Source organism: Falco peregrinus, chromosome 3 (assembly GCF_023634155.1).
Source record: "Falco peregrinus isolate bFalPer1 chromosome 3, bFalPer1.pri, whole genome shotgun sequence".
Classification (NCBI taxonomy): domain Eukaryota; kingdom Metazoa; phylum Chordata; class Aves; order Falconiformes; family Falconidae; genus Falco; species Falco peregrinus.
Genome location: NC_073723.1, coordinates 104507908 through 104528941, shown reverse-complemented (window position 1 = coordinate 104528941; position 21034 = coordinate 104507908). Strand labels below are relative to the sequence as shown.

At 59.4% G+C, this 21034-nt stretch overlaps 3 protein-coding genes across 3 annotated transcripts; all 3 read right to left on the bottom strand.

Annotated features, from left to right (window-relative positions):
- Positions 1–901: 901 nt before the first annotated feature.
- LOC129784107 (transmembrane protease serine 9-like) lies at positions 902–10688 on the bottom strand. The gene is made up of 11 exons (XM_055799905.1): positions 10648–10688; positions 8694–8785; positions 8068–8266; positions 7520–7806; positions 7109–7254; positions 6290–6639; positions 3291–3401; positions 2684–2884; positions 2148–2422; positions 1725–1870; positions 902–1255 (listed from the first exon to the last, which is right to left on the bottom strand). The coding sequence occupies exons 1-11, from the start codon at positions 10686–10688 to the stop codon at positions 902–904; spliced, it is 2202 nt and encodes a 733-aa protein (XP_055655880.1).
- A 982-nt stretch (positions 10689–11670) lies between these two features.
- LOC129784106 (acrosin-like) lies at positions 11671–14010 on the bottom strand. The gene is made up of 5 exons (XM_055799904.1): positions 13937–14010; positions 13453–13653; positions 12926–13191; positions 12494–12639; positions 11671–12024 (listed from the first exon to the last, which is right to left on the bottom strand). Exons 1-5 carry the CDS (start codon positions 14008–14010, stop codon positions 11671–11673), a joined length of 1041 nt encoding a protein of 346 aa, XP_055655879.1.
- A 3046-nt stretch (positions 14011–17056) lies between these two features.
- LOC129784105 (acrosin-like) lies at positions 17057–19396 on the bottom strand. The gene is made up of 5 exons (XM_055799903.1): positions 19323–19396; positions 18839–19039; positions 18312–18577; positions 17880–18025; positions 17057–17410 (listed from the first exon to the last, which is right to left on the bottom strand). The coding sequence occupies exons 1-5, from the start codon at positions 19394–19396 to the stop codon at positions 17057–17059; spliced, it is 1041 nt and encodes a 346-aa protein (XP_055655878.1).
- Positions 19397–21034: the final 1638 nt, after the last annotated feature.

Below are 21034 nucleotides of genomic sequence, written 5' to 3'. Positions count from 1 at the left end.
TGTACTGGGCATCATTTCCTTTTTTTCCTTCTCCCTTCCTTTTGATTTTACCCTTTTCCCCCACCTTTCCATCCTAATTGTTATTGTTGTTCTTCTTCTTCTTCTTGGTATTGTTACTGTTGTTCTTCACTCTTTCTTCTGTTTAAATTATTACATTGTTCTTATCTCAACCCTCCACTTTTACATTGCTTTCTGATTCTCCTCCCCACCCCTCCGGGTGGGGGGGAGTGCGCAAGTGGCTGCGTGGCGTTTGGTTGCCGGTAGCGTTTGGTTGCCGGCCGGGGTTAAACCGCGACACAGGATGGAAATGAAGTCTGTGGCATATGTGGGGCTCGAAGGCAAGCTCCTTCCCCAAATCCTCAGTGCAACCCTTGGGTCTTTCCAGACGCGTCTGTCCTGGGTCACGAGAGTCCAGTTTCAAGGTCACTTGTGGCTCATCCACAAGCGCAGCGGGATCCCACCAGGAGCTGGCCAAAGACGTTCTGTGTTTCCAGCTCCTTTCCCCAAGCCCTCCAGCCCGTGATGACCTATGTTCCCTTCCTCCCCCAGTGCAGCCTCCCCCTCCTCCCTGAGCAGGCCCACTTTCAGCCCTTTGCAGGGACTCTTTCCCTTTGTGCCCGCCTTGTCTGCCTGCAGCCTGCCTCGCTTGGCAGGTGCCGGGCGTGGACGTCCTTGCCTCGCACAGGAGACTGACTTGAGCTGAAGCCTGGTTTGCTGTGAGCACCGAAACATTTTATTTCAAGCACGTGGTCAGCCTCATCAGGTGTGTGCGTCCCGAGGCACGGGCGCAGGGCAGAGCAGCCCTTTGACGCTGAGGTGGCCTTTGCATCGGCAGGCATTGCCCCAAAGGAAACGGTGGTGGCACACTGCAGCCTGCCCTGCGTGCCGTTTGTCCTGCTGCTCACACCGTTTTTCCCCTTAGGTACTGCAGGAGCTCCTGCAGCCGGCTAAAGAAGTCCAGCAGCTTCTGGACTGGAAACGGGCAGGAGCCGCCCGACTGCGCTGCTGTGGGCCTTGGCCTCGGAACGGGGCTTGACGTGGTGACAAAATGACTCCAAGCGCGTGCTGTTGGAGTAGCCCTCACTGCTGGGCGCAGGCCCATCTGTAGCAGGATCCAGTCGTAGAAGTGCTGAGTGGAGGTGTAGACTCCGGGCTGCCTGGCTCGGGCACAGCCTCTCCCCCAGCTGGTGACACCAACAAGCCAGAAGTAGTCTGCACTGCTGTCTTGGCACACGAGAGGCCCACCGCTGTCCCCCTGCAGAGGAGGAGAGAGGACAAAGGGGTTGTTGGGTGGCCAGCGTCAGCACGGGGGTTGGCTCCTTCTCTCTGACGGCACCTGCCGGAGCTGTGTTCCCTGCAGAGCGAGGCTGTGTCGAGCGAGCCTTGCCTGGGAAGGGGTGGTGGGCTTGTAAGGTGGGGCTGGCTCTCCTCACTGCACGGTGATGGTGGGTGTGTGGAAGAGAGCTGTGGCAGGCTTGGGATGGGGAGCCGTGGGCTGCCAGGAACACTAGGAGGGCTTTCTGGGCAGAGTGCCATGCCTCTGGGACAAGAGGGGCACTGGGCAGGGGCCTGCCGATGGGGAAGGGGGTATAAGCCCCCCCGGCGGTGGGGACCTGAAGTGGGAGGGGCACTGGCCAGGCCAAGCACATGCCGGGCCATGTTGGCGTAGTTGCGTGTGGCGGGGCTGCCTGTGCTACGGGGCTTGGCTCGTAGCACGCTCCTACCTGGCAGGTGTCAATGCCGCCCTGCGGATAGCCAGCACAGACGTTGTGCGTGTGGATGGCCCCTCTGTACCACCAGCTGCTGTTACAGACGTTGACATCAATGAGGCGGACCTGGGCCTCCTGCAGCACATCCGTTGATCGTCCAGCTGCGAGCACAGGAAGGAATTAGCAAGCAGCAGCTCACTGGCACTTCTCCTCCCCTGCCTGGCGGAATCCCTTGCCTCGCCCGCGCTTGGCTTTGCATCCTGAGAGGCGTTATAGCGGCATTTGCCTTCCGCCTTGCTCTGGGGAAAGGGCTCAGGCCCATCTCTCAAGAGGCATACGTCCCCGCAGGCTGACTCGGGCTCTGGCCTCTGCTGTCAGGAAGGCCAAGCAATGGCCCCGAGCGTGCCAAGCTTGCGCTCGGCACACGAGTACTTCCGCGGTACTCACATCTTGCAGTCGTGGCACCCCAGCCGCTGATGTAGCAGTTTTTCAGCTGCGAGACTCTCAGCGAGGCATCGGGCACGCAGGCAAGCTGAACGTAGGCGTTGCACTGCACAGGCTGGTCCAGCTCCAGCAAGGCAATGTCGTTCCTCTGCGTGATGTTACTGTAGCCTTGGTGAAGGAGCAGCCGCTTGATGTTGCGCACCTGGGCCTCAGGGCCCAGCTGAGTCAGCCGCGTGGCACCGATCACCACGCGCCACATGGTGATGTAGCTGGAAGGCAAATGGGGAGAGGACTCAGAGGGAGCACAGCCACGTGCTGCAGCAGCCCAGCCGTTGCCCTGCCTTCCGCTTGACGAGGGAGAGAGGAGAGCAGCGCTCGGGAGGGTGTGACTGGCCTCGCGTGCCTTAGGCTCAAGGAGCACCCAGGCCCTGGGTGTCCTGCGAGGAAACGGGGCGGGAGTAGCCCGTGCTGCTGCGCACGGGGCAAGCGCTAGTGTTGTGGGGCTATGCGTGTTCCCGGTGGCGCCTTACCTGGCCTCGATGAAGCAGTGGGCTGCTGTCAGGACCCACTGTGCGCTGATGAGGGAGCCTCCGCAGGTATGACCCGTGCCCGCTTGCCAGGGATTCTGGATGCTGACGATCCAGGGCCAGGCCCCTGCCTGGGCATCTGTGCCACCCACGACACGCGACGTGCCATACCGAAAAGCCGTGGGCCGGAGCCCGCAGGTCCCTCTGTAAAGAGAAACTCCTTAGTGTCCTGCTGGATGGCTGGCGCCCCTACGGCTCACGGTCAGCCGTCTTCCCTCCCCACAAGGCGCTGCCTGGCCAGCAGGGCTGGGGAAGCCTGTGTGGCACGTGTGTGTCCACACCCTGCCTCTTTCTGCTTTAGCCCCGTAGGTGAGTACTGCCAACAGCCTGCGTGCTGGCAAGGAAATGAGCCTCCCACACTGGCTGCCCTCCAGCCAAGCCCACAAGGGCTTGCCCAGGCTCCCTCCCAGAGCCTCGGGCCACTTACCCACAGCTGTCCCATGTGCCGTACGCAGGACAGCACATGGCCAGCAGGATGAGGAGGAGGCGCAGCAAATCCATCCCTGCCAGTGACACGTGGCAGCTGCAAGGAGGAGGGCTGGTCACCGACAGTGCAGCCGCCAACATACTGCCCCCCGAACTCGCGTTGCCCAGGATGCCCTTGGCCCCGGGGGTGATGTCACAGAGTGGCTGGTTGCCACGGGGCTGGGCGTGGTGGCCTCTGCGGGGAGGGGGGGCAACAGGAGGGGTTCCAAGCAGGACGGGAGGCAGGAGCTGGGATCGCACAGCCCCCACAGAGCCCCGCGGAATGCTCCCTTTGCGCGATGAGGGTGGGCAGGCCCCGTGGCAGGCAGCAGCGCCTGGCTCCCAGCTCTGCCTGCTAACAGCTCACAGGAAAAACCAAGCATGGCGGCGCTACCTCTTTGCGAAGGTCACTGCCGCCCTGCTCTCGGCAGCCCTTTGCCACCTGCTCCTGCCCAATAAAGAGACACACAACAGAGAACGCAACCACTAGAGGCAGCACGCGCCTGCTTGGCTCTTGAAGAGACACTCTTGATGGTCGTGGCAGGCAAGCAGTGACGGGCAAGCCAAATAAGCCAAGCCTAGCCCAGCAGTGCCAACCTTCCTGCACGCAGCACCGGGAAAGGCACACGCAGCACAGTCCTCACTGGCTATGTCAGCCACAGCAACGCCCTCTGGCAGGCTTCGTGTCCCTGCTCTCTCTGGGTTGGATTGTGGTTCTGGAGCAACACTGAAGAGGGCAGCTGTGGCACCTGCTACGCACGGCCGAGGACATACAATCAGAACGCGAAAAAGGCGCCTTCGAAGTCCAATGCTGTAAAACGGACATTAGAATCCCCTGTCGCTGTTAAGAAAGTGGGAGGATTAGGCAGCACCGGGTGTTGGTCAATCGCTATTTCATTAACAGCCCTTAGATGTTGTACTACATGCTGCTCCTGGGCATGTGGCTTTGCAATAACCCCTGTTTTAGGCAATTATGACTTCTAGGCTCCAGTCCGAGCCAGGATTCCAACTTCATAGGATACTGGGTTTGTCTTAGCGGCTTCGCTCCCGGTTTCAATTCCACACTTGCTGGTGCTGCTGGGCTGAGCAACCCCCTGGCCCAAGGCAGCTGCTGCCGTGTGGACACAAGCTCTGCCACCTAGGAGGGTCCCAGTGTGCAGGGCTTTTCGGATGGCAGCAAGGCGGTCACAGGCCATGACGCTCAGAAGTAAAGACTCTGCACGGAGATAGTTCAAGCTGAAAATCATTCGGTAAATATGCAGACCTTGCAACTGGTGCTTCAGCACTTGTGTTTAACAGACTGACTAACAAGGACACTACGGTCTGCACGTGTCGATACCGATCGACTAGCTACGTTGTAAGCAAGAACTATGTTGTCTGCAAGATGTACGAGCCGGGAAGAGAACCAGTACAACCTGGCTCTGCGCTTGCTGGTGTGGACTCCTCAGCACTGCGCGCCAAAGGGAAAAGTACATCCTGAGGAAGGGTGCGAGCCTTCCTCCCAGAGAGCCCAGCCCAGGACCAGCAGGTGTCAATGCACCCGCGCCAGAGTGAGGAGGCTTATGATACTGAGTTCCTGGACCGAATGGTAATAACCCCGCCTTTTCTCGGGAATTTTAATGAATATGTATGCTTCTGTGTAATAGGGATCTGCTTACTTAAGCCCTGGGTGTGCAAGTGAGGAGGAGCGATCCCCCTTGCAGCCGGAGCCCCGATAAACATACCTGCTTGATAACCCTCCTTGAGTTGTAGAGTTTGATTCCGCACGTCAGCACCAATCAAGAAGGCTACAAAGACCTGTGCAGCACATGCCGAGTAGGAGATGGCCCCGTGTCCTGGTTTCAGCTGGCATGGAGTTAACTTTCTTCTTCATAGCTAGTGAAGTGCTGTGTTTTGGCTATGATGTGAGAACAATGTTGGTAGCCGCACTGATGTTTTCGGTTGTTGCTGCCTAGCGTTTCTGCTAAGTCAAGGCCTTTTTGGTTTCTTGGGCCTTGCCAGCCAGAGTGCTGGAGGGGCACAAGAGACTGGGAAGGGACACAGGCAGGTCAGCTGACCTGAACCAGCCACAGAGGTATTCCATCCCGTGGGACGTCATGCTTGGTATAGAAACTTGGAGGGTTAGCTGGCGGGGGGATTCTTGCTCAGGGACTGGCTGGGCATCGGTCAGCGGGTGGTGAGCAGTTGTACTGGGCATCATTTCCTTTTTTTCCTTCTCCCTTCCTTTTGATTTTACCCTTTTCCCCCACCTTTCCATCCTAATTGTTATTGTTGTTCTTCTTCTTGGTATTGTTACTGTTGTTCTTCACTCTTTCTTCTGTTTAAATTATTACATTGTTCTTATCTCAACCCTCCACTTTTACATTGCTTTCTGATTCTCCTCCCCACCCCTCCGGGTGGGGGGGAGTGCGCAAGTGGCTGCGTGGCGTTTGGTTGCCGGTAGTGTTTGGTTGCCGGCCGGGGTTAAACCGCGACACAGGATGGAAATGAAGTCTGTGGCATATGTGGGGCTCGAAGGCAAGCTCCTTCCCCAAATCCTCAGTGCAACCCTTGGGTCTTTCCAGACGCGTCTGTCCTGGGTCACGAGAGTCCAGTTTCAAGGTCACTTGTGGCTCATCCACAAGCGCAGTGGGATCCCACCAGGAGCTGGCCAAAGACGTTCTGTGTTTCCAGCTCCTTTCCCCAAGCCCTCCAGCCCGTGATGACCTGTGTTCCCTTCCTCCCCCAGTGCAGCCTCCCCCTCCTCCCTGAGCAGGCCCACTTTCAGCCCTTTGCAGGGACTCTTTCCCTTTGTGCCCGCCTTGTCTGCCTGCAGCCTGCCTCGCTTGGCAGGTGCCGGGCGTGGAAGTCCTTGCCTCGCACAGGAGACTGACTTGAGCTGAAGCCTGGTTTGCTGTGAGCACCGAAACATTTTATTTCAAGCACGTGGTCAGCCTCATCAGGTGTGTGCGTCCCGAGGCACGGGCGCAGGGCAGAGCAGCCCTTTGACGCTGAGGTGGCCTTTGCATCGGCAGGCATTGCCCCAAAGGAAACGGTGGTGGCACACTGCAGCCTGCCCTGCGTGCCGTTTGTCCTGCTGCTCACACCGTTTTTCCCCTTAGGTACTGCAGGAGCTCCTGCAGCCGGCTAAAGAAGTCCAGCAGCTTCTGGACTGGAAATGGGCAGGAGCCGCCCGACTGCACTGCTGTGGGCCTTGGCCTCGGAACGGGGCTTGACGTGGTGACAAAATGACTCCAAGCGCGTGCTGTTGGAGTAGCCCTCACTGCAGGGCGCAGGCCCATCTGTAGCAGGATCCAGTCGTAGAAGTGCTGAGTGGAGGTGTAGACTCCGGGCTGCCTGGCTCGGGCACAGCCTCTCCCCCAGCTGGTGACACCAACAAGCCAGAAGTAGTCTGCACTGCTGTCTTGGCACACGAGAGGCCCACCGCTGTCCCCCTGCAGAGGAGGAGAGAGGACAAAGGGGTTGTTGGGTGGCCAGCGTCAGCACGGGGGTTGGCTCCTTCTCTCTGACGGCACCTGCCGGAGCTGTGTTCCCTGCAGAGCGAGGCTGTGTCGAGCGAGCCTTGCCTGGGAAGGGGTGGTGGGCTTGTAAGGTGGGGCTGGCTCTCCTCACTGCACGGTGATGGTGGGTGTGTGGAAGAGAGCTGTGGCAGGCTTGGGATGGGGAGCCGTGGGCTGCCAGGAACACTAGGAGGGCTTTCTGGGCAGAGTGCCATGCCTCTGGGACAAGAGGGGCACTGGGCAGGGGCCTGCCGATGGGGAAGGGGGTATAAGCCCCCCCGGCGGTGGGGACCTGAAGTGGGAGGGGCACTGGCCAGGCCAAGCACATGCCGGGCCATGTTGGCGTAGTTGCGTGTGGCGGGGCTGCCTGTGCTACGGGGCTTGGCTCGTAGCACGCTCCTACCTGGCAGGTGTCAATGCCGCCCTGCGGATAGCCAGCACAGACGTTGTGCGTGTGGATGGCCCCTCTGTACCACCGGCTGCTGTTACAGACGTTGACATCAATGAGGCGGACCTGGGCCTCCTGCAGCACATCCGTTGATCGTCCAGCTGCGAGCACAGGAAGGAATTAGCAAGCAGCAGCTCACTGGCACTTCTCGTCCCCTGCCTGGCGGAATCCCTTGCCTCGCCCGCGCTTGGCTTTGCATCCTGAGAGGCGTTATAGCGGCATTTGCCTTCCGCCTTGCTCTGGGGAAAGGGCTCAGGCCCATCTCTCAAGAGGCATACGTCCCCGCAGGCTGACTCGGGCTCTGGCCTCTGCTGTCAGGAAGCCCAAGCAATGGCCCCGAGCGTGCCAAGCTTGCACTCGGCACACGAGTACTTCCGCGGTACTCACATCTTGCAGTCGTGGCACCCCAGCCGCTGATGTAGCAGTTTTTCAGCTGCGAGACTCTCAGCGAGGCATCGGGCACACAGGCAAGCTGAACGTAGGCGTTGCACTGCACAGGCTGGTCCAGCTCCAGCAAGGCAATGTCGTTCCTCTGCGTGATGTTACTGTAGCCTTGGTGAAGGAGCAGCCGCTTGATGTTGCGCACCTGGGCCTCAGGGCCCAGCTGAGTCAGCCGCGTGGCACCGATCACCACGCGCCACATGGTGATGTAGCTGGAAGGCAAATGGGGAGAGGACTCAGAGGGAGCACAGCCACGTGCTGCAGCAGCCCAGCCGTTGCCCTGCCTTCCGCTTGACGAGGGAGAGAGGAGAGCAGCGCTCGGGAGGGTGTGACTGGCCTCGCGTGCCTTAGGCTCAAGGAGCACCCAGGCCCTGGGTGTCCTGCGAGGAAACGGGGCGGGAGTAGCCCGTGCTGCTGCGCACGGGGCAAGCGCTAGTGTTGTGGGGCTATGCGTGTTCCCGGTGGCGCCTTACCTGGCCTCGATGAAGCAGTGGGCTGCTGTCAGGACCCACTGTGCGCTGATGAGGGAGCCTCCGCAGGTATGACCCGTGCCCGCTTGCCAGGGATTCTGGATGCTGACGATCCAGGGCCAGGCCCCTGCCTGGGCATCTGTGCCACCCACGACGCGCGACATGCCGTACCGAAAAGCCATGGGCCGGAGCCCGCAGGTCCCTCTGTAAAGAGAAACTCCTTAGTGTCCTGCTGGATGGCTGGCGCCCCTACGGCTCACGGTCAGCCGTCTTCCCTCCCCACAAGGCGCTGCCTGGCCAGCAGGGCTGGGGAAGCCTGTGGGGCACGTGTGTGTCCACACCCTGCCTCTTTCTGCTTTAGCCCCGTAGGTGAGTACTGCCAACAGCCTGCGTGCTGGCAAGGAAATGAGCCTCCCACACTGGCTGCCCTCCAGCCAAGCCCACAAGGGCTTGCCCAAGCTCCCTCCCAGAGCCTCGGGCCACTTACCCACAGCTGTCCCATGTGCCGTACGCAGGACAGCACATGGCCAGCAGGATGAGGAGGAGGCGCAGCAAATCCATCCCTGCCAGTGACACGTGGCAGCTGCAAGGAGGAGGGCTTGTCACCGCCAGTGCAGCCGCCAACATACTGCCCCCCGAACTCACGTTGCCCAGGATGCCCTTGGCCCCGGGGGTGATGTCACAGAGTGGCTGGTTGCCACGGGGCTGGGCGTGGTGGCCTCTGCGGGGAGGGGGGGCAACAGGAGGGGTTCCAAGCAGGACGGGAGGCAGGAGCTGGGATCGCACAGCCCCCACAGAGCCCCGTGGAATGCTCCCTTTGCGCGATGAGGGTGGGCAGGCCCCGTGGCAGGCAGCAGCGCCTGGCTCCCAGCTCTGCCTGCTAACAGCTCACAGGAAAAACCAAGCGTGGCGGCGCTACCTCTTTGCGAAGGTCACTGCCGCCCTGCTCTCGGCAGCCCTTTGCCACCTGCTCCTGCCCAATAAAGAGACACACAACAGAGAACGCAACCACTAGAGGCAGCACGCGCGTGCTTGGCTCTTGAAGAGACACTCTCTTGATGGTCGTGGCAGGCAAGCAGTGACGGGCAAGCCTAATAAGCCAAGCCTAGCCCAGCAGTGCCAACCTTCCTGCACGCAGCACAGGGAAAGGCACACGCAGCACAGTCCTCACTGGCTATGTCAGCCACAGCAACGCCCTCTGGCAGGCTTCGTGTCCCTGCTCTCTCTGGGTTGGATTGTGGTTCTGGAGCAACACTGAAGAGGGCAGCTGTGGCACCTGCTACGCACGGCCGAGGACATACAATCAGAACGCCAAAAAGGCGCCTTCGAAGTCCAATGCTGTAAAACAGACATTAGAATCCCCTGTCGCTGTTAAGAAAGTGGGAGGATTAGGCAGCACCGGGTGTTGGTCAATCGCTATTTCATTAACAGCCCTTAGATGTTGTACTACATGCTGCTCCTGGGCATGTGGCTTTGCAACAACCCCTGTTTTAGGCAATTATGACTTCTAGGCTCCAGTCCGAGCCAGGATTCCAACTTCATAGGATACTGGTTTTGTCTTAGCGGCTTCGCTCCCGGTTTCAATTCCACACTTGCCGGTGCTGCTGGGCTGAGCAACCCCCTGGCCCAAGGCAGCTGCTGCCGTGTGGACACAAGCTCTGCCACCTAGGAGGGTCCCAGTGTGCAGGGCTTTTCGGATGGCAGCAAGGCGGTCACAGGCCATGACGCTCAGAAGTAAAGACTCTGCACGGAGATAGTTCAAGCTGAAAATCATTCGGTAAATATGCAGACCTTGCAACTGGTGCTTCAGCACTTGTGTTTAACAGACTGACTAACAAGGACACTACGGTCTGCACGTGTCGATACCGATCGACTAGCTACGTTGTAAGCAAGAACTATGTTGTCTGCAAGATGTACGAGCCGGGAAGAGAACCAGTACAACCTGGCTCTGCGCTTGCTGGTGTGGACTCCTCAGCACTGCGCGCCAAAGGGAAAAGTACATCCTGAGGAAGGGTGCGAGCCTTCCTCCCAGAGAGCCCAGCCCAGGACCAGCAGGTGTCAATGCACCCGCGCCAGAGTGAGGAGGCTTATGATACCGAGTTCCTGGACCGAATGGTAATAACCCCGCCTTTTCTCGGGAATCTAATGAATATGTATGCTTCTGTGTAATAGGGATCTGCTTACTTAAGCCCTGGGTGTGCAAGTGAGGAGGAGCGATCCCCCTTGCAGCCGGAGCCCCGATAAACATACCTGCTTGATAACCCTCCTTGAGTTGTAGAGTTTGATTCCGCACGTCAGCACCAATCAAGAAGGCTACAAAGACCTGTGCAGCACATGCCGAGTAGGAGATGGCCCCGTGTCCTGGTTTCAGCTGGCATGGAGTTAACTTTCTTCTTCGTAGCTAGTGAAGTGCTGTGTTTTGGCTATGATGTGAGAACAATGTTGGTAGCCGCACTGATGTTTTCGGTTGTTGCTGCCTAGCGTTTCTGCTAAGTCAAGGCCTTTTTGGTTTCTTGGGCCTTGCCAGCCAGAGTGCTGGAGGGGCACAAGAGACTGGGAAGGGACACAGGCGGGTCAGCTGACCTGAACCAGCCACAGAGGTATTCCATCCCGTGGGACGTCATGCTTGGTATAGAAACTTGGAGGGTTAGCTGGCGGGGGGATTCTTGCTCAGGGACTGGCTGGGCATCGGTCAGCGGGTGGTGAGCAGTTGTACTGGGCATCATTTCCTTTTTTTCCTTCTCCCTTCCTTTTGATTTTACCCTTTTCCCCCACCTTTCCATCCTAATTGTTATTGTTGTTCTTCTTCTTGGTATTGTTACTGTTGTTCTTCACTCTTTCTTCTGTTTAAATTATTACATTGTTCTTATCTCAACCCTCCACTTTTACATTGCTTTCTGATTCTCCTCCCCACCCCTCCGGGTGGGGGGGAGTGCGCAAGTGGCTGCGTGGCGTTTGGTTGCCGGTAGTGTTTGGTTGCCGGCCGGGGTTAAACCGCGACACAGGATGGAAATGAAGTCTGTGGCATATGTGGGGCTCGAAGGCAAGCTCCTTCCCCAAATCCTCAGTGCAACCCTTGGGTCTTTCCAGACGCGTCTGTCCTGGGTCACGAGAGTCCAGTTTCAAGGTCACTTGTGGCTCATCCACAAGCGCAGCGGGATCCCACCAGGAGCTGGCCAAAGACGTTCTGTGTTTCCAGCTCCTTTCCCCAAGCCCTCCAGCCCGTGATGACCTGTGTTCCCTTCCTCCCCCAGTGCAGCCTCCCCCTCCTCCCTGAGCAGGCCCACTTTCAGCCCTTTGCAGGGACTCTTTCCCTTTGTGCCCGCCTTGTCTGCCTGCAGCCTGCCTCGCTTGGCAGGTGCCGGGCGTGGACGTCCTTGCCTCGCACAGGAGACTGACTTGAGCTGAAGCCTGGTTTGCTGTGAGCACCGAAACATTTTATTTCAAGCACGTGGTCAGCCTCATCAGGTGTGTGCGTCCCGAGGCACGGGCGCAGGGCAGAGCAGCCCTTTGACGCTGAGGTGGCCTTTGCATCGGCAGGCATTGCCCCAAAGGAAACGGTGGTGGCACACTGCAGCCTGCCCTGCGTGCCGTTTGTCCTGCTGCTCACACCGTTTTTCCCCTTAGGTACTGCAGGAGCTCCTGCAGCCGGCTAAAGAAGTCCAGCAGCTTCTGGACTGGAAATGGGCAGGAGCCGCCCGACTGCACTGCTGTGGGCCTTGGCCTCGGAACGGGGCTTGACGTGGTGACAAAATGACTCCAAGCGCGTGCTGTTGGAGTAGCCCTCACTGCTGGGCGCAGGCCCATCTGTAGCAGGATCCAGTCGTAGAAGTGCTGAGTGGAGGTGTAGACTCCGGGCTGCCTGGCTCGGGCACAGCCTCTCCCCCAGCTGGTGACACCAACAAGCCAGAAGTAGTCTGCACTGCTGTCTTGGCACACGAGAGGCCCACCGCTGTCCCCCTGCAGAGGAGGAGAGAGGACAAAGGGGTTGTTGGGTGGCCAGCGTCAGCACGGGGGTTGGCTCCTTCTCTCTGACGGCACCTGCCGGAGCTGTGTTCCCTGCAGAGCGAGGCTGTGTCGAGCGAGCCTTGCCTGGGAAGGGGTGGTGGGCTTGTAAGGTGGGGCTGGCTCTCCTCACTGCACGGTGATGGTGGGTGTGTGGAAGAGAGCTGTGGCAGGCTTGGGATGGGGAGCCATGGGCTGCCAGGAACACTAGGAGGGCTTTCTGGGCAGAGTGCCATGCCTCTGGGACAAGAGGGGCACTGGGCAGGGGCCTGCCGATGGGGAAGGGGGTATAAGCCCCCCCGGCGGTGGGGACCTGAAGTGGGAGGGGCACTGGCCAGGCCAAGCACATGCCGGGCCATGTTGGCGTAGTTGCGTGTGGCGGGGCTGCCTGTGCTACGGGGCTTGGCTCGTAGCACGCTCCTACCTGGCAGGTGTCAATGCCGCCCTGCGGATAGCCAGCACAGACGTTGTGCGTGTGGATGGCCCCTCTGTACCACCGGCTGCTGTTACAGACGTTGACATCAATGAGGCGGACCTGGGCCTCCTGCAGCACATCCGTTGATCGTCCAGCTGCGAGCACAGGAAGGAATTAGCAAGCAGCAGCTCACTGGCACTTCTCCTCCCCTGCCTGGCGGAATCCCTTGCCTCGCCCGCGCTTGGCTTTGCATCCTGAGAGGCGTTATAGCGGCATTTGCCTTCCGCCTTGCTCTGGGGAAAGGGCTCAGGCCCATCTCTCAAGAGGCATACGTCCCCGCAGGCTGACTCGGGCTCTGGCCTCTGCTGTCAGGAAGCCCAAGCAATGGCCCCGAGCGTGCCAAGCTTGCGCTCGGCACACGAGTACTTCCGCGGTACTCACATCTTGCAGTCGTGGCACCCCAGCCGCTGATGTAGCAGTTTTTCAGCTGCGAGACTCTCAGCGAGGCATCGGGCACGCAGGCAAGCTGAACGTAGGCGTTGCACTGCACAGGCTGGTCCAGCTCCAGCAAGGCAATGTCGTTCCTCTGCGTGATGTTACTGTAGCCTTGGTGAAGGAGCAGCCGCTTGATGTTGCGCACCTGGGCCTCAGGGCCCAGCTGAGTCAGCCGCGTGGCACCGATCACCACGCGCCACATGGTGATGTAGCTGGAAGGCAAATGGGGAGAGGACTCAGAGGGAGCACAGCCACGTGCTGCAGCAGCCCAGCCGTTGCCCTGCCTTCCGCTTGACGAGGGAGAGAGGAGAGCAGCGCTCGGGAGGGTGTGACTGGCCTCGCGTGCCTTAGGCTCAAGGAGCACCCAGGCCCTGGGTGTCCTGCGAGGAAACGGGGCGGGAGTAGCCCGTGCTGCTGCGCACGGGGCAAGCGCTAGTGTTGTGGGGCTATGCGTGTTCCCGGTGGCGCCTTACCTGGCCTCGATGAAGCAGTGGGCTGCTGTCAGGACCCACTGTGCGCTGATGAGGGAGCCTCCGCAGGTATGACCCGTGCCCGCTTGCCAGGGATTCTGGATGCTGACGATCCAGGGCCAGGCCCCTGCCTGGGCATCTGTGCCACCCACGACGCGCGACATGCCGTACTGAAAAGCCATGGGCCGGAGCCCGCAGGTCCCTCTGTAAAGAGAAACTCCTTAGTGTCCTGCTGGATGGCTGGCGCCCCTACGGCTCACGGTCAGCCGTCTTCCCTCCCCACAAGGCGCTGCCTGGCCAGCAGGGCTGGGGAAGCCTGTGGGGCACGTGTGTGTCCACACCCTGCCTCTTTCTGCTTTAGCCCCGTAGGTGAGTACTGCCAACAGCCTGCGTGCTGGCAAGGAAATGAGCCTCCCACACTGGCTGCCCTCCAGCCAAGCCCACAAGGGCTTGCCCAAGCTCCCTCCCAGAGCCTCGGGCCACTTACCCACAGCTGTCCCATGTGCCGTACGCAGGACAGCACATGGCCAGCAGGATGAGGAGGAGGCGCAGCAAATCCATCCCTGCCAGTGACACGTGGCAGCTGCAAGGAGGAGGGCTTGTCACCGCCAGTGCAGCCGCCAACATACTGCCCCCCGAACTCACGTTGCCCAGGATGCCCTTGGCCCCGGGGGTGATGTCACAGAGTGGCTGGTTGCCACGGGGCTGGGCGTGGTGGCCTCTGCGGGGAGGGGGGGGCAACAGGAGGGGTTCCAAGCAGGACGGGAGGCAGGAGCTGGGATCGCACAGCCCCCACAGAGCCCCGCGGAATGCTCCCTTTGCGCGATGAGGGTGGGCAGGCCCCGTGGCAGGCAGCAGCGCCTGGCTCCCAGCTCTGCCTGCTAACAGCTCACAGGAAAAACCAAGCGTGGCGGCGCTACCTCTTTGCGAAGGTCACTGCCGCCCTGCTCTCGGCAGCCCTTTGCCACCTGCTCCTGCCCAATAAAGAGACACACAACAGAGAACGCAACCACTAGAGGCAGCACGCGCGTGCTTGGCTCTTGAAGAGACACTCTCTTGATGGTCGTGGCAGGCAAGCAGTGACGGGCAAGCCTAATAAGCCAAGCCTAGCCCAGCAGTGCCAACCTTCCTGCACGCAGCACAGGGAAAGGCACACGCAGCACAGTCCTCACTGGCTATGTCAGCCACAGCAACGCCCTCTGGCAGGCTTCGTGTCCCTGCTCTCTCTGGGTTGGATTGTGGTTCTGGAGCAACACTGAAGAGGGCAGCTGTGGCACCTGCTACGCACGGCCGAGGACATACAATCAGAACGCCAAAAAGGCGCCTTCGAAGTCCAATGCTGTAAAACAGACATTAGAATCCCCTGTCGCTGTTAAGAAAGTGGGAGGATTAGGCAGCACCGGGTGTTGGTCAATCGCTATTTCATTAACAGCCCTTAGATGTTGTACTACATGCTGCTCCTGGGCATGTGGCTTTGCAACAACCCCTGTTTTAGGCAATTATGACTTCTAGGCTCCAGTCCGAGCCAGGATTCCAACTTCATAGGATACTGGGTTTGTCTTAGCGGCTTCGCTCCCGGTTTCAATTCCACACTTGCTGGTGCTGCTGGGCTGAGCAACCCCCTGGCCCAAGGCAGCTGCTGCCGTGTGGACACAAGCTCTGCCACCTAGGAGGGTCCCAGTGTGCAGGGCTTTTCGGATGGCAGCAAGGCGGTCACAGGCCATGACGCTCAGAAGTAAAGACTCTGCACGGAGATAGTTCAAGCTGAAAATCATTCGGTAAATATGCAGACCTTGCAACTGGTGCTTCAGCACTTGTGTTTAACAGACTGACTAACAAGGACACTACGGTCTGCACGTGTCGATACCGATCGACTAGCTACGTTGTAAGCAAGAACTATGTTGTCTGCAAGATGTACGAGCCGGGAAGAGAACCAGTACAACCTGGCTCTGCGCTTGCTGGTGTGGACTCCTCAGCACTGCGCGCCAAAGGGAAAAGTACATCCTGAGGAAGGGTGCGAGCCTTCCTCCCAGAGAGCCCAGCCCAGGACCAGCAGGTGTCAATGCACCCGCGCCAGAGTGAGGAGGCTTATGATACCGAGTTCCTGGACCGAATGGTAATAACCCCGCCTTTTCTCGGGAATCTAATGAATATGTATGCTTCTGTGTAATAGGGATCTGCTTACTTAAGCCCTGGGTGTGCAAGTGAGGAGGAGCTATCCCCCTTGCAGCCGGAGCCCCGATAAACATACCTGCTTGATAACCCTCCTTGAGTTGTAGAGTTTGATTCCGCACGTCAGCACCAATCAAGAAGGCTACAAAGACCTGTGCAGCACATGCCGAGTAGGAGATGGCCCCGTGTCCTGGTTTCAGCTGGCATGGAGTTAACTTTCTTCTTCGTAGCTAGTGAAGTGCTGTGTTTTGGCTATGATGTGAGAACAATGTTGGTAGCCGCACTGATGTTTTCGGTTGTTGCTGCCTAGCGTTTCTGCTAAGTCAAGGCCTTTTTGGTTTCTTGGGCCTTGCCAGCCAGAGTGCTGGAGGGGCACAAGAGACTGGGAAGGGACACAGGCGGGTCAGCTGACCTGAACCAGCCACAGAGGTATTCCATCCCGTGGGACGTCATGCTTGGTATAGAAACTTGGAGGGTTAGCTGGCGGGGGGATTCTTGCTCAGGGACTGGCTGGGCATCGGTCAGCGGGTGGTGAGCAGTTGTACTGGGCATCATTTCCTTTTTTTCCTTCTCCCTTCCTTTTGATTTTACCCTTTTCCCCCACCTTTCCATCCTAATTGTTATTGTTGTTCTTCTTCTTGGTATTGTTACTGTTGTTCTTCACTCTTTCTTCTGTTTAAATTATTACATTGTTCTTATCTCAACCCTCCACTTTTACATTGCTTTCTGATTCTCCTCCCCACCCCTCCGGGTGGGGGGGAGTGCGCAAGTGGCTGCGTGGCGTTTGGTTGCCGGTAGTGTTTGGTTGCCGGCCGGGGTTAAACCGCGACACAGGATGGAAATGAAGTCTGTGGCATATGTGGGGCTCGAAGGCAAGCTCCTTCCCCAAATCCTCAGTGCAACCCTTGGGTCTTTCCAGACGCGTCTGTCCTGGGTCACGAGAGTCCAGTTTCAAGGTCACTTGTGGCTCATCCACAAGCGCAGCGGGATCCCACCAGGAGCTGGCCAAAGACGTTCTGTGTTTCCAGCTCCTTTCCCCAAGCCCTCCAGCCCGTGATGACCTGTGTTCCCTTCCTCCCCCAGTGCAGCCTCCCCCTCCTCCCTGAGCAGGCCCACTTTCAGCCCTTTGCAGGGACTCTTTCCCTTTGTGCCCGCCTTGTCTGCCTGCAGCCTGCCTCGCTTGGCAGGTGCCGGGCGTGGACGTCCTTGCCTCGCACAGGAGACTGACTTGAGCTGAAGCCTGGTTTGCTGTGAGCACCGAAACATTTTATTTCAAGCACGTGGTCAGCCTCATCAGGTGTGTGCGTCCCGAGGCACGGGCGCAGGGCAGAGCAGCCCTTTGACGCTGAGGTGGCCTTTGCATCGGCAGGCATTGCCCCAAAGGAAACGGTGGTGGCACACTGCAGCCTGCCCTGCGTGCCGTTTGTCCTGCTGCTCACACCGTTTTTCCCCTTAGGTACTGCAGGAGCTCCTGCAGCCGGCTAAAGAAGTCCAGCAGCTTCTGGACTGGAAATGGGCAGGAGCCGCCCGACTGCACTGCTGTGGGCCTTGGCCTCGGAACGGGGCTTGACGTGGTGACAAAATGACTCCAAGCGCGTGCTGTTGGAGTAGCCCTCACTGCTGGGCGCAGGCCCATCTGTAGCAGGATCCAGTCGTAGAAGTGCTGAGTGGAGGTGTAGACTCCGGGCTGCCTGGCTCGGGCACAGCCTCTCCCCCAGCTGGTGACACCAACAAGCCAGAAGTAGTCTGCACTGCTGTCTTGGCACACGAGAGGCCCACCGCTGTCCCCCTGCAGAGGAGGAGAGAGGACAAAGGGGTTGTTGGGTGGCCAGCGTCAGCACGGGGGTTGGCTCCTTCTCTCTGACGGCACCTGCCGGAGCTGTGTTCCCTGCAGAGCGAGGCTGTGTCGAGCGAGCCTTGCCTGGGAAGGGGTGGTGGGCTTGTAAGGTGGGGCTGGCTCTCCTCACTGCACGGTGATGGTGGGTGTGTGGAAGAGAGCTGTGGCAGGCTTGGGATGGGGAGCCATGGGCTGCCAGGAACACTAGGAGGGCTTTCTGGGCAGAGTGCCATGCCTCTGGGACAAGAGGGGCACTGGGCAGGGGCCTGCCGATGGGGAAGGGGGTATAAGCCCCCCCGGCGGTGGGGACCTGAAGTGGGAGGGGCACTGGCCAGGCCAAGCACATGCCGGGCCATGTTGGCGTAGTTGCGTGTGGCGGGGCTGCCTGTGCTACGGGGCTTGGCTCGTAGCACGCTCCTACCTGGCAGGTGTCAATGCCGCCCTGCGGATAGCCAGCACAGACGTTGTGCGTGTGGATGGCCCCTCTGTACCACCGGCTGCTGTTACAGACGTTGACATCAATGAGGCGGACCTGGGCCTCCTGCAGCACATCCGTTGATCGTCCAGCTGCGAGCACAGGAAGGAATTAGCAAGCAGCAGCTCACTGGCACTTCTCCTCCCCTGCCTGGCGGAATCCCTTGCCTCGCCCGCGCTTGGCTTTGCATCCTGAGAGGCGTTATAGCGGCATTTGCCTTCCGCCTTGCTCTGGGGAAAGGGCTCAGGCCCATCTCTCAAGAGGCATACGTCCCCGCAGGCTGACTCGGGCTCTGGCCTCTGCTGTCAGGAAGCCCAAGCAATGGCCCCGAGCGTGCCAAGCTTGCGCTCGGCACACGAGTACTTCCGCGGTACTCACATCTTGCAGTCGTGGCACCCCAGCCGCTGATGTAGCAGTTTTTCAGCTGCGAGACTCTCAGCGAGGCATCGGGCACGCAGGCAAGCTGAACGTAGGCGTTGCACTGCACAGGCTGGTCCAGCTCCAGCAAGGCAATGTCGTTCCTCTGCGTGATGTTACTGTAGCCTTGGTGAAGGAGCAGCCGCTTGATGTTGCGCACCTGGGCCTCAGGGCCCAGCTGAGTCAGCCGCGTGGCACCGATCACCACGCGCCACATGGTGATGTAGCTGGAAGGCAAATGGGGAGAGGACTCAGAGGGAGCACAGCCACGTGCTGCAGCAGCCCAGCCGTTGCCCTGCCTTCCGCTTGACGAGGGAGAGAGGAGAGCAGCGCTCGGGAGGGTGTGACTGGCCTCGCGTGCCTTAGGCTCAAGGAGCACCCAGGCCCTGGGTGTCCTGCGAGGAAACGGGGCGGGAGTAGCCCGTGCTGCTGCGCACGGGGCAAGCGCTAGTGTTGTGGGGCTATGCGTGTTCCCGGTGGCGCCTTACCTGGCCTCGATGAAGCAGTGGGCTGCTGTCAGGACCCACTGTGCGCTGATGAGGGAGCCTCCGCAGGTATGACCCGTGCCCGCTTGCCAGGGATTCTGGATGCTGACGATCCAGGGCCAGGCCCCTGCCTGGGCATCTGTGCCACCCACGACGCGCGACATGCCGTACTGAAAAGCCATGGGCCGGAGCCCGCAGGTCCCTCTGTAAAGAGAAACTCCTTAGTGTCCTGCTGGATGGCTGGCGCCCCTACGGCTCACGGTCAGCCGTCTTCCCTCCCCACAAGGCGCTGCCTGGCCAGCAGGGCTGGGGAAGCCTGTGGGGCACGTGTGTGTCCACACCCTGCCTCTTTCTGCTTTAGCCCCGTAGGTGAGTACTGCCAACAGCCTGCGTGCTGGCAAGGAAATGAGCCTCCCACACTGGCTGCCCTCCAGCCAAGCCCACAAGGGCTTGCCCAAGCTCCCTCCCAGAGCCTCGGGCCACTTACCCACAGCTGTCCCATGTGCCGTACGCAGGACAGCACATGGCCAGCAGGATGAGGAGGAGGCGCAGCAAATCCATCCCTGCCAGTGACACGTGGCAGCTGCAAGGAGGAGGGCTTGTCACCGCCAGTGCAGCCGCCAACATACTGCCCCCCGAACTCACGTTGCCCAGGATGCCCTTGGCCCCGGGGGTGATGTCACAGAGTGGCTGGTTGCCACGGGGCTGGGCGTGGTGGCCTCTGCGGGGAGGGGGGGCAACAGGAGGGGTTCCAAGCAGGACGGGAGGCAGGAGCTGGGATCGCACAGCCCCCACAGAGCCCCGCGGAATGCTCCCTTTGCGCGATGAGGGTGGGCAGGCCCCGTGGCAGGCAGCAGCGCCTGGCTCCCAGCTCTGCCTGCTAACAGCTCACAGGAAAAACCAAGCGTGGCGGCGCTACCTCTTTGCGAAGGTCACTGCCGCCCTGCTCTCGGCAGCCCTTTGCCACCTGCTCCTGCCCAATAAAGAGACACACAACAGAGAACGCAACCACTAGAGGCAGCACGCGCGTGCTTGGCTCTTGAAGAGACACTCTCTTGATGGTCGTGGCAGGCAAGCAGTGACGGGCAAGCCTAATAAGCCAAGCCTAGCCCAGCAGTGCCAACCTTCCTGCACGCAGCACAGGGAAAGGCACACGCAGCACAGTCCTCACTGGCTATGTCAGCCACAGCAACGCCCTCTGGCAGGCTTCGTGTCCCTGCTCTCTCTGGGTTGGATTGTGGTTCTGGAGCAACACTGAAGAGGGCAGCTGTGGCACCTGCTACGCACGGCCGAGGACATACAATCAGAACGCCAAAAAGGCGCCTTCGAAGTCCAATGCTGTAAAACAGACATTAGAATCCCCTGTCGCTGTTAAGAAAGTGGGAGGATTAGGCAGCACCGGGTGTTGGTCAATCGCTATTTCATTAACAGCCCTTAGATGTTGTACTACATGCTGCTCCTGGGCATGTGGCTTTGCAAAAACCCCTGTTTTAGGCAATTATGACTTCTAGGCTCCAGTCCGAGCCAGGATTCCAACTTCATAGGATACTGGGTTTGTCTTAGCGGCTTCGCTCCCGGTTTCAATTCCACACTTGCTGGTGCTGCTGGGCTGAGCAACCCCCTGGCCCAAGGCAGCTGCTGCCGTGTGGACACAAGCTCTGCCACCTAGGAGGGTCCCAGTGTGCAGGGCTTTTCGGATGGCAGCAAGGCGGTCACAGGCCATGACGCTCAGAAGTAAAGACTCTGCACGGAGATAGTTCAAGCTGAAAATCATTCGGTAAATATGCAGACCTTGCAACTGGTGCTTCAGCACTTGTGTTTAACAGACTGACTAACAAGGACACTACGGTCTGCACGTGTCGATACCGATCGACTAGCTACGTTGTAAGCAAGAACTATGTTGTCTGCAAGATGTACAAGCCGGGAAGAGAACCAGTACAACCTGGCTCTGCGCTTGCTGGTGTGGACTCCTCAGCACTGCGCGCCAAAGGGAAAAGTACATCCTGAGGAAGGGTGCGAGCCTTCCTCCCAGAGAGCCCAGCCCAGGACCAGCAGGTGTCAATGCACCCGCGCCAGAGTGAGGAGGCTTATGATACCGAGTTCCTGGACCGAATGGTAATAACCCCGCCTTTTCTCGGGAATCTAATGAATATGTATGCTTCTGTGTAATAGGGATCTGCTTACTTAAGCCCTGGGTGT

Coding starts and splice junctions, on each gene's coding strand:
- LOC129784107 (XM_055799905.1), bottom strand. CDS start 10,688: ATGACGTCCCACGGGATGGAATACCTCTGTGGCTGGTTCAG. Junction 7,255..7,519: donor TGAGTACCGCGGAAGTACTC/GTGTGCCGAGTG, acceptor CTGTGCTCGCAG/CTGGACGATCAACGGATGTG. Junction 2,885..3,290: donor AGTATGTTGGCGGCTGCACT/GTCGGTGACCAG, acceptor TTCTCTTTACAG/AGGGACCTGCGGGCTCCGGC.
- LOC129784106 (XM_055799904.1), bottom strand. CDS start 14,010: ATGGATTTGCTGCGCCTCCTCCTCATCCTGCTGGCCATGTGCTGTCCT. Junction 13,654..13,936: donor GGCACATGGGACAGCTGTGG/GTAAGTGGCCCG, acceptor TTCTCTTTACAG/AGGGACCTGCGGGCTCCGGC. Junction 13,192..13,452: donor CACTGCTTCATCGAGGCCAG/GTAAGGCGCCAC, acceptor TTTGCCTTCCAG/CTACATCACCATGTGGCGCG.
- LOC129784105 (XM_055799903.1), bottom strand. CDS start 19,396: ATGGATTTGCTGCGCCTCCTCCTCATCCTGCTGGCCATGTGCTGTCCT. Junction 19,040..19,322: donor GGCACATGGGACAGCTGTGG/GTAAGTGGCCCG, acceptor TTCTCTTTACAG/AGGGACCTGCGGGCTCCGGC. Junction 18,578..18,838: donor CACTGCTTCATCGAGGCCAG/GTAAGGCGCCAC, acceptor TTTGCCTTCCAG/CTACATCACCATGTGGCGCG.